Here is a 12,256-nt window from a genome sequence, read left to right on the forward strand (position 1 = left end):
ACGTGGCTAGTAGCCACGCACATAGGATCTATACGGACGGCAGCAAGATTGAGGGTCGAGTCGGAGCCGCCCTTTCCGTATGGGAGGGGGAGGCCGAGACGAAGGCCGTCAAGCTTGCTTTGCCGTCGTATTGCACCGTCTACCAGGCCGAACTCCTAGCGCTCCAAAGAGCAGTAGAAAGAGCCTGCAAGAGTGGAGTGGCGAAGGTCGGCATCTTCAGCGACTCCAGATCGGCTCTCCAGGCAGTCACACTCGGTTCCCCCCACCCCCTTGCTGTGCAAACAAGGGCGGCCCTCCGAAAAGCTGCTTCGCAGAGGCGGGAGGTCGCTCTGTTTTGGATTAAGGCGCACGCAGGGCTAAGGGGGAACGAAAGAGTGGACCAATTAGCCAAGGAGGCCGCTCTGGGGTCGAAGAGGAAACCCGACTACGATCTGTGTCCTGTTTCATTCGTCAAGCGTATCCTGAGACAGGATACGATCGGGGAATGGGACAGGAGATACGATGTGGGGGAGACGGCTGGAGGCACGAAGCTCTTTTTCCCAAGCGCTGCTGCTGCATACAAAATAGTTCGGAAAATAAACATCACTCACCACACCACACAAGCACTGACTGGACACGGTGGATTCGCCTTCTACTTGAACAGATTCAAGCTGAAGGAGAATCCATCGTGTCTGTGTCAGCCCGGAGTCGACGAGACGGTTTCTCACCTGTTGCTCGAGTGTCCGATTTTTGCAAGAGATAGATATGTTATTGAGCAAAAATTGGGCATCGCGATGACGGGTGAGAATCTGCCCGCGGCCCTGGGGGATAAAATGAGAACTGAATTTTTGAATTATTGTGAATATATTGTTGGGGTGGTAAATAAAAGACATAGTGATAAGTAGTGATGTTAGGGTTAAGTTTTATAAGTGTTGTGCCGTATTGTTTTATTTTTTTATTTTATATTATTGTCGTTGTAATGTTCTAATTTATGTAAGTTTTAAATGCAATGTTGAATTTTAGTATTTTATAATTATTTTGTAAATTTTAGTGTAAATTGTTAATTTGTATTTTTTACTTTCAAGTGTATTTTATTTTTAGGCCTAATTTGTGAATAATAATTTAATGGTATTTTATTGATTAAAAAGAAAAATAAACACCCCTGGACAATATTCCAGGGAAAAGCACACAACACCCTGAGATGGCGGGTGCTTTTATAAAAAAAAAAAAAAAAAAAAAAAAAAAAAAAAAAAAAAAAAAAAAAAAAAAAAAAACCTAACCTAACCTAACCTAACCTAACCTAACCTAACCTAACCTAACCTAACCTAACCTAACCTAACCTAACCTAACCTAACCTAACCTAACCTTTTCGCACTGACTGGACACGGTGGATTCGCCTTCTACTTGAACAGATTCAAGCTGAAGGAGAATCCATCGTGTCTGTGTCAGCCCGGAGTCGACGAGACGGTTTCTCACCTGTTGCTCGAGTGTCCGATTTTTGCAAGAGATAGATAATATGTTATTGAGCAAAAATTGGGCATCGCGATGACGGGTGAGAATCTGCCTGCGGCCCTGGGGGACGAGACGAGAAACGAGTTTTTAGAATTTTGCCAACAAATTGTGAGGGTGGTGAACAAACGAAATTGTGATAAGCTACTGTGATATTAGGGTTAAGTTTTATAAGTGTTGTGCCGTATTGTTTTATTATTTTCATTGTAATGTTTTAAATTGATGTGAGTTTTTAAAATGTAATATTTAATTTTAGTATTTTATTATTATCTTGGAAATTTCATTGTAAATTATAAATTTGTATTTTAAACTTTATTTGTATTCATTTATTTTATCCCGTTTTTTTATTATTCTCATTGCAATGTATTAATAATGTAAGTTTTTAAATGTAATAATATTTAATTTTAGTATTTTATTATTAATTTGGAAATGTTATAGTAAATTGTTAACTTGTATTTTTTATTTTAAATTGTATTAATTTAGGCCTAATGTGAATAAAAACTGTTTGGTATTTATTTGATTAAAAGAATAAAAAAACACCTCTGGACTATATTCCAGGGAAAAGCACACAACACCCTGAGATGGCGGGTGCTTTTATAAAAAAAAAAAAAAAAAAAAAAAAAAAAAAAAAAAAAAAAAAAAAAAAAAAACCTAACCTAACCTAACCTAACCTAACCTTACCTAACGTAACCTAACCTAACCTAACCTAACCTAACCTAACCTAACCTAACCTAACCTAACCTAACCTTTGATGAAAAAAAAATTATGTCAGCGCTGTTTTATTACAAAATTGTTTTATTATCTCGAAACTGCAATTAATTAAAAATGAAAATAAAAGATTTTTTAATAATTAATACATAATATCCTGTCCAGGATTTTCCCAGTCAACCCATTTTTAATACATTTTTTAATACAATAAATTTATTATAAAATTGGTCTCATTCTATTATCACGCCGTTGCATTTCGACATAATATATTCGGATCTTAGTCCTTAGACCATCATACTACTCTTATCTTCACAACAACGCTATCAAAAATAAATAAAACAAAGTTACGAAACGGAATTATTTATTTTATTATATTACAATATCGAGCTTAAGAAAACGGTTAAAATTCCTGAAACCTTAGGAAAGTTATATAATAATAAACCACATTTATCTATAATTTTATTTACATGTACTTTACAGATGTGTCATCGGTTTAAAGAAACCAAAAAGGGTTCGAACTGTTACAATGTACTCGTACAGTTTGTTGGGATTTTTCCAACTTTGTAAATAATATTATCTTAAACTAGGAATTAATTTACTCTTATAATATTATTAAATAATCTAGTAATTCTTAGCAATGCTAAGATAACACAATAAGTAACAAACGAATAGTAGACGTGTGTCGGCGCGCGCGGCGCTCCGTACTGCGTCATGCGTGCGTGCGTGCGCAGGACAACTCTGAGCGCGTCTCAGAGCAGGCGCCGCGCAGTCCACCCCGCGTACAGTTTACTCCTAAACGACTTACATTGAGCAAAATTTATAATAATCTCAGTGAAGTTCACAAATTCGTCATAGAATATCACTGTGTTAAAATTTAACGTAACTTGGTTGTTTTCCATTTAACATTTTATACACCTAGTGTAAATTTCAAACAATATCAAATTAAAATAATAGTTTTTTTCGTCGTCGGCTCTAAGATTTTTCATATTTTGTATAGGGTATACAATATATGTACATTAAAATTTTCATGTCGTGTCAAATTTTTGAGGTTAATCATTGGACCTACATAGGTACATAGTATCAACGTCAATCATTAAACATATTTTAAAAACATGTCTCGACTCTGCAGCACTGCAGCTCTGATAACCCTTCAGCGTTTCGATAGCCAATACGAAAAACTAACTGGAGATTACATTAATTGTCTTCTCGCTGATCACTCTGTCCATATTTCGAAATGATAAAGTAACACTAGTCACACATCACATCAGGAGTATATTCGTTTCAGAAGAGGATGAATGGCGACGGTAGCTATTTACAGCGGAAATAAGGGGAGGTCACGCGGAGGAGGCGCGCAGCAGCAGCAACGCGGCTGTGGCGAGCGTGAGCGCGGTGCTGCGGCGGCACGCCACGCTGGCGCTCCGGCTGAGTGTGGCCGCCATCTTGTCGCTGCCCTCCGACACGTACACGTAGATGTGCGCCGGCTCCGTGTTGGCGGCGCGGCACGAGTAGTTGCCCGAGTGCGCGGGGCGCGCGGCGCGGATGGTGAGCGCGGACTGCGTGCGCGCGCCCGGCGCTGTGTGCACAGCCACGCCGCGCGCCGCGTCGTAGTTGATCATGCGCGCGTTGTGGTACCAGAACACGTACTGTGGCGGCACCGGACTCTGAACACGAATACGAACACACATATTATCTATTATGAACTTGTACTCGTATCGCTAAAGCGTCCGATATAAGCGATGGTAAGATGGCATCGCTCGAGTACCTTCTCGATAATGCAGACGAGGTTGATGGTGGAGCCGGCGTCCACGTGGTACTCGTCGGCGCCGAGGATGAACGCCTCGGGCACCACCACGTGTAGGTGCACCAGGCGCGACAGCGTGCCGCCGCCCGACGACACCTGCCGGACAACATACGTTACAAAATTCACTTCATCAAAATTAATGACCCCCGTACCATTCTTGTACCTACTGAAATAGAGAAAGAGATAGTTACCTATGAGTATTTTTGACGTTATCAGTGATTGAAAAACCATACGTTTCTATAATTTTTGTACACTACTGTGATAGCTACTCTTTATAATAATATTGGATGTATAAACCGAAAAAAAAATCAGGCCTACAGCTTTAATATGTGACAAAGACAAGTGGGTAACAAACCTGACATTCATACGTGCCGTTGTCTCGTTTCTGCACGTACTTGATCTGCAGGATCCAGTCGTCCGACCCCTCGCTGTGCAGTACCTATGACATCAAGTATCATCAATGTATATACGACATAAAAAAGTTCATCGTTTATTTTATGAAAATAGAAAAAGAATCAAACCTGAAATCTTTCGTCGTTGGTGTACATAAAGACCCCGGAGCTGATTATGTGCCAGTCCCGTCGTCTCACCCATGATATCTGAAACATTCACAATAAACAATTACGTGTTACGATAATGTGACGGTGTGCGCGTAGGAACAAGACCCGTAGAAGGGCGCTCGCTCACCCCGCGCTCGCCGAGGTTGCGCACGGGGCAGTGCAGGAAGGCCAGCCCGCCGAGCTGCGCCAGTACGTCCTCCTGCGTGTTGTTGAGCACGGGCTCGCGGTGCAGTGCCTCCAGTGACGCGTACCACAGCTCGCGCCACGCGGGCACGCCCGCCGCCTCGGCCGCCGCCTCCGCCTCCGCCGCCGCCTCCGCCTCACTCAACGGCGCCGGCACGTGGAAGCTGCCCACGCCGAAGCTCGTCGTCGATTCACCCGCCTCGCGGCCGCTGCGCTCTGTTGAGTTAAGGGAATATCATTGTAAACGTTTGTTATGGATTATATAATATTATGTCGTATAAAACATGACGTTAGTGAACATTCGTTCATTTTTCGTAATGAAATTATTCAAGTTTATAGGTATACACGGTGACCTTCTCCGCTGGCTTCAATCGTATATTTCTAATAGAAGCCAGGCTGTCGCACTTAAGGGTTACACTTCTGGATTCCTAAAGATTCCGTCGGGTATTCCAAAAGGTTCCCATTTGGGTCCATTCTTGTTTACTGTTTATATAAACGATATAGGTTCTTGTTTTAAAAATTCACACCATCTACTTTACGCCGATGATACAAAAAATTTAATGACAGTTAATACAGTTGAAGATTGTTAAAATTGCAATCAGATTTCGAGAAGTTTGAATTATTCTGCAACATCGATCAATTATTTCTTAACCCTGATAAAATATGTCAAATACATTCATTCAACAGAAAACGTAATCCCCTTATTTTCGATTACGCCTTCTCCGGTCATAAAATAAAACGCGTCACCGAAGTAAGAGATCTAAGAGTTATTCTCGATATAAAACTACGCTTTAATTATTTACACATGGAATAGGTACATAATCTCTAAAGCCTATGAGCAACTAGGAATGATACTTCGTCTCGCTAAACCATTTAAACAACCGTCTACTTATAAAATATTATATTACGCTTTTGTTCGCAGTATTTTGAAATTTTCATCTACTGTATGGAGCCCTTATTACAATTTCCACATTTACTCGAATAGAAATTTCTAAAAGCTTTATAATATCGGACTGGAAATATCTTTATCAATTCTGCCGTCCTTTATCCAAAAAGCCGTTAGCCCTCAAATGGTCAATTTTCAGTTTTAAATGTAGGGTGACAAAGTTCAAAATTCTCTATCTTTCTGTCTAAGAATCATGTCTCTAGCATTAATAGATAAAGAGATACGAAAATATTGTGAGCCGTTAAGTAACACAATTTTCGGCGATTCCATAACTTAAAAGCGTCTAACCAACACTACTTCGCTAAATTTCCTTTAAAGTACCTTAACCGCCAAATTTAATAATAATTTTTTAGCTTTTTACTTGACTAAAAGTACGTCATCAGATTAAACTTGACTATAGGGACGCAAACTGACTATAACTGCTTTGTGATATGCTTTCATATAACGATTCCAATGGAAATCCTTACCTTATTTGCAGTTACTCGCCCTTAACGCTTTTTTAGTTAAGTAAATTTATTTAGGAAAAATTCTAATTACACTTTTTTGCTTAGCTAAAAAGCAGCTAAGCCTCATTTTTTAGCTAAAAGGCAGTGATCCGATTCTGGTGATGCATCCGTTTTGGGGATGAGTGTGATGCTGTAATGTTATCGCTCCTAAGCAGAGTACCGATTGCTTTTGATTTTCTTTTACAAGACCTATTGTTTCTGATCAGGTTTACTAAGTTTTATACAATCTAGCAGCTTAATTACGGAAAATATAACAAGTCAAAGTTACGAAAATTTGGTAGGTAATGGTTACGACAGTGCGAACTTTCAATCATTATAGTTCTCTGTTTAGACTCTGATTAGTCTCTGTAACTACTTAGCTAAAAAGTCGCTATGGTATGTTAAAGGCCGTCTTGTCCAGTAAAAAGTTAAAATTTTCAGATAATATGCTGAGCTAAACGAGAAAAAGTGAATTAAAAAAAAAGGAAATTTTTGTCATCTACTCGAAACACTTCGTTGGCTTAACGGCTGTCTAGTTAAAGGAGGGCAGAATTATGAAACTACTTCTAAAAAACATAAAATACATTTACTGGAAAAGCGTCGTCTATTTTTGGACCAGATGTTTCTTTACAAGATCATATTACATTGCATAATTACTGATTCAGGCTTGTTATTGGAAAAAATAAAATTAAGAGTTCCCAGAATTTCCTCACGTTGCAGGGCCTTTAGACAAACGTACATAACGCCATGGAATAGAAACTGCTAACGCTAATTATTGACATAAGCTCATGACATTTTGGTAATGGTTCGGTCACACTACCAACGACGAAGACGACCACGACCAAAATTCCAATCTTGCCGAAATTTGTTCAAAATCAATATTTAAATCTCTCGTCATTCTAGTACTCGGAAATAAAAAATTTCGAGGTCAATTAATAACAAAATAGGGTTTTTTTGCGATTTTCGCTGATACGATAAGTTTATCATACAATCACCTGAACCAAAATTGTAGATCATCTAATTATCTATAAAAAATGTTAAATACATTTTTTTCCAGGAGCCTCCGTTTCTATGAAAAACCTGTTTGTTTATTCATTGATCTCAAAAAAAATGTTTCCAAACACCAATACGACAGGAAATTCTTAAATGTCATTTTAATTATGTTTTGCACAATTTTATTTAATTGCGACTGGTTGAAAATTTTGTTCGTGGTCGTCATTGTCGTTGGTAGGGTGACCGAATCCTTAGGCAAAACATCGTACGCTTATGTCAATTTCTATCGATAGCGTATTCTATTCCTTGGCGTTTTGACATTTGTCTCGGCCTGCAGCTATACACATTTGAAGTCACTCTATGTAATACAAATTACGCCAATAATGCCTTTTTAAAAAGAGCAGCTAAATTTTATAATGATAAATAATTATTAGATATTTTTCTATGTTCTTCATAATTATGTTCTTGTAATAGTTATAGAAATCAATTAAGAAATATCATTTTATGTAACTAGCTAATTTGTATAATTTAGATTATTTAGTTTTCTAATTTTGTAATGAAATGTGGGCTTTATTTAATATTTTTCTTATTATATAGGTAGATTAGTTAGTTCATTTGCGAGAGGCTTGTTTTTATAATATGTTGTTTTTCTTTTTTTTAATAATAGAACATGTTGTGTGGTCGTAGTGAATTTTAGAACTTTTTATATGAAATCATGTATGACTGTTATGTTCTTATACAAATAAAATTAAAATAAAAAACATACGCAGGGTGCCGGCGGGCGCCAGCAGAGCGGCGAGCAGCGCGAGCAGCAGCGCGGGCGCCATCGGCCGCAGCTACTGCTACTGCATCCTCGCTGCAACACAATAATACGTGCGTTCATTCCCTGAACTTTCTAACTATCGCTTTCTTCTACATAGATAATTTCCACCCAGTTTCATGCTTTACAGTATGGAGATTATTTGCTGAATAATTCGCTGTACTTATATTAAATATTCTAATTCCCAAATCCTCAATTAATTATGACCTTGAATGCTGTAATCGCGTAGCAGAAGTAATTTATAAAACGTCAGATTTCATAGAAAAGTGAATAAAAGTTACAGTACCAACATTTATTAACTTTGTTTTTCGAGTCAATAAACTGTTATGAAGCATGGCTATTTCTTTTTCATTTAAGCATGCACCTGCACCGTGATCATTTTGGGGTCTAACTAATCATATTATAATATCCGGTGATACATTTTATTTACACGATTATAAATATACCTATACTCTTTATAACATAGTTTTATTAGACTCGAAATGGCTGAATTGCATAAAACCGTCTGCAGCAAGAAAGCAAAAAGCAATCCGACCTACTTCGCTATTTGGGTTAAAATAAAATCGAAACTGGCAACAAGTCCGCGGCCGCCGCCGGTCACTTCTCACGAGTCACTTTACCAGGGGTCAAACATCACGTCTCCAATGACTAACTCTAGGCACATTTTACGGTAATTTTTAAAGAATTTGTGCGAGAGGAGAATACCTTTAAAACTAGATTTCCGCCCACGGCTTTGCCCGCTTTATCTTAAACCTAATAAATAATATACTAAAACCTTCCTCTTCAATCACTCTATCCATTAAAACCGCATCAAAATCGGTTGCCTAGCTTTTAAATATTAAAGCATAGGTACTTGTTTTATCGTATGTATCACTCGTAAATCAATTTGCGTCCATGTGGTAGGATTAAATAATCAAATTATTTATGTACTCGAATCGCAACCCTTCGCCGCAATGTTCGTAAGCTCTTATTTATTTGACTTATTAACAAATAAATAGCTATTCAATTGGCTACGCATAATACGGGCTAAAGAAATTAATTAACTGTGAAGGTCGTATCACATATTGTATTGTTGTGCGCTGCGTAGAAAGTCAAGGTCATGTCAATTTAGTTTTTTAACGCGCACGCGACTGCGTAAGAAAGTATTATTTTAATGAATTTTCTACTTACTTGCTATATGCAGCGACTGTAGCTTTTAAACATTTCATCTTATTAAGCATAGTTTGAGTGTTTAAATAAATAAAAAAAGTGATCTATATTAGCTATCCAGATAATATACCGGGTGTAATCGTTAAGTGTGCACACTGCACAGGTGATTATCCGTAAATATTGCAGATATCAAACAACTTTAAATTGATATTGAAAGTACTTCACCTAATGAGAAATACGATATTAATAACTTTTTAAAAATAAAAGGAGAATAATTATCCAAAAAATGTTACATATGAGGAGTGCACAGGCATTTCATAACGTTTACACCCTGTTTACTATTATTTATTTGCACTAAAATACGAATTCATCTACATAATATGGCCACAATGAATATCTTAAAAACATTGCGACATAATTGAAAACATCCTTCCAGTCACTGAGCTGCGAGCGTTGCTTCAACTCGAGCATATACAAAATATTCACTGTTAAACGCTTATGTTATTTACTAATTAATTAAAGGCATTAATTGTACGCTTCATTTACGAAACGCAAACTGGCAACGCCGCACGCGGCAGCCGACCGACGACTGTGCGGCGACTCTGGCGGTGTTCGGAGCAGCCGGTGCAGGCAAAATAATAATTAAACACCGAAGCATTTTAGTGAGAATTAACATGATTATAAACATTGTTTATAATCTTGCGTCTAAAAGTGGAGTCGCGTGTCTGGTGTTCACTATACCCTTAAATTTTACTTTAATCCTTGTATATCCCGCAGTTCTAAAGCAACAAAGTTTCAAATAGGTACTAGACTAATAAACTTTAATCCTATTCTTCGAAGTTAGGCTTAGACTAAGTCTAAGACTTAAAGAGGTTTTGTTTTTGTAAATATTTGAATCAAAAATAAATTGTTTATTTTATTTTACAGTTTAAGCGGGCCGCAGTGTAAAAATTTTTCTGTCAGATCAGACGCCCGTCGACACCACACCGCACACTTGTCAGAAATTTCCTTCCGGCAAGTATGAGTTTAGTTCGCGGTTGGCCGGCAGCATATAGTAGGTATAGTCTTGGGTTTACAAAAAGTAAGAAAAAGTAACAAAATGGATGACGATCAGTTACTTTAATAGCATCATTGTTCTACTTAGTTGATAAAAATAAAATAAAACGTATAAACTGGGTTTATCCACTCAGTTGCAGAAGATGGCATGAGAGCCACATGAAACATTGAATTTGACAAAATTGATATTTACAGCAATAACGAGTCGCGGGCTTAGTTCAATCCTTCAATTCTTGTTTTGCAATTCTTGTCTGTGTCTTATTTTATTTAAAATTTCAGTTATGTAGTGTAAAGGTGGGTACATTCCCTCGTATTGGAAAGTGTCAGCTAATAAGGGTAGAGTCATTGTGGCCAAGGTGTCGATTTTCAAGACAGCCTCTAGCTCATTTGAAGTAATAAAAGTGAATATCTTTTTTTTTACTCTAAATGAGCCATACTTTCACGCCATTAAATCTATTACTATGTAGGTATTTTTTTATTCCGAATTCCAAAGAACAGACTTAATTACTATGAAAAATTAAAATTAATTACTAATGCTTAGGCTTAATTACTATGAAAAATTAAAATTTTAAAGTTGATAAGATTATAAAAGTGCAAATACAGATTATATTACAGATAAGTATTCTTGTCGGCTCTTCTCTATAGAAACTACTTTCCGAATCGGTGGTAAATATTCAATTAGGTGTGAATTTTGACGATTCAAAAGTGCTTCTAGCCACAGAGATGCTTTCAAATTCTCTCGTGCTTTTTGTAAACTAGGCTTTATGCATTTTTGGCGCCAAATTCTGTTGTTATTTTATTGTCTACATAAATTAACAAGTTACGAAAAGCATTTGATAATAATTATTATTATCATCGGCCAATTATGTCCCCACTGCATAAACGCTTGACAGATTGGCAATGCTTTGAAGCAGCTTTAACGGTCACGAGAATTTCATTGATGACTTCAGAACTCAGGTTCTTATCGATATTATACCTATACAAATAATAAATTGAAGTGTCTGTTAGTAAAATAACCTTTTTACTACACTTGGATGTTTAGCTACAAATACTACAATACCTACTATAACAAAATTTATCGATGTTGTGCAAAATTCGTCGACAAACTTTTAGACAATATTTTATACTGAGACACATTTTTACCGAAATTCCTCAGAAACAGTTAATTCAACACTCATTTATCTAGCTGTAAGTACCTTGTTTTGTAATCTTAATTGGCTCATAGTTCTGTATCAATATATTAAGAAATGTTATTTATTGTAATGCTGTATGATTACGAAGAAATAAATAAATAAATAAATAAACATCCTCCTACACAATAATTAAGTGTAACATTGACAAAGGAGCACATAATTGAGGCAGCTCCTTTGAAGTGATTTATCTGTTGGGAGCGCTAATTGCCGCCGACAGCCCGACGGGCTCCGACAGCCGGCGCTTGCGACCTCACGAGCCTCCTCATAAAGGTACTTCATACATGCGGACATTTAACATTTGCGTACCTATCTAAATTAACTTCACAAGTAGAGCGGCCCAAGTTGCAACATTTTATGGCTATTAGTATATGGCTTATCCAATATCGGATATTGTGACACAACAACATACATAACAATAACACGAAATCCGCAGTCAGAAGTCACCAAACACGTCACATCGCTCACACAAAGTTCACATGGCACTGAAGTTTATCACGAAATTCACAAGAACAGTGTGGATGCACAGCATTTTATACACGCGTCGTGGTTGGGCGGAGTGGGCCGCGACCGGCGGCAGCGCGTCCCGGAGCGCGGTGACTGCCGGAGCGCCGCGCCACCGCTCGCGCCCGCCGCACACCGCCGCCCGCCGCCTCACTGCCCCTCGTCGCCCCGCGGGCCTGTGGACTGTGGAGCCTTACCATCGCACCTTTACTTTTTGAATGACATCGATTCATTAAAGTAAACAATATTTGTCACCAATTGATATATTGACGTTCAATATATTGACACTTTTCAATGGATTCGATATTCCACGTTTCAATTATTTAAGATGAACCATATTATGACAAATGCTGCGATTGCGAACAGTATTGAG

The 12,256-nt window shown here is 37.7% G+C and overlaps 1 protein-coding gene across 1 annotated transcript; it reads right to left on the bottom strand.

Moving 5' to 3' along the window:
* Positions 1-2,543: 2,543 nt before the first annotated feature.
* LOC123699335 (zwei Ig domain protein zig-8-like) lies at positions 2,544-11,964 on the bottom strand. Its single transcript, XM_045646263.1, has 7 exons — positions 11,792-11,964; positions 7,931-8,020; positions 4,685-4,956; positions 4,519-4,596; positions 4,353-4,436; positions 3,959-4,093; positions 2,544-3,857 (listed from the first exon to the last, which is right to left on the bottom strand). The coding sequence occupies exons 2-7, from the start codon at positions 7,989-7,991 to the stop codon at positions 3,531-3,533; spliced, it is 957 nt and encodes a 318-aa protein (XP_045502219.1). The 5' UTR covers positions 7,992-8,020; positions 11,792-11,964; the 3' UTR covers positions 2,544-3,530.
* Positions 11,965-12,256: the final 292 nt, after the last annotated feature.

The sequence above is a fragment of the Colias croceus genome, chromosome 17, assembly GCF_905220415.1.
Source record: "Colias croceus chromosome 17, ilColCroc2.1".
NCBI lineage: Eukaryota > Metazoa > Arthropoda > Insecta > Lepidoptera > Pieridae > Colias > Colias croceus.

Bases quoted from the DNA above. Each gene is read 5' to 3' on its own strand.
- LOC123699335 (XM_045646263.1), bottom strand. From the start codon at position 7,991: ATGGCGCCCGCGCTGCTGCTCGCGCTGCTCGCCGCTCTGCTGGCGCCC. The intron at 4,957-7,930 runs GTATGTTTTTTA...TTAACTCAACAG, and splicing joins GGCGCCCGCCGGCACCCTGC to AGCGCAGCGGCCGCGAGGCG. The intron at 4,437-4,518 runs GTTTGATTCTTT...TTGATGTCATAG, and splicing joins CCAACGACGAAAGATTTCAG to GTACTGCACAGCGAGGGGTC.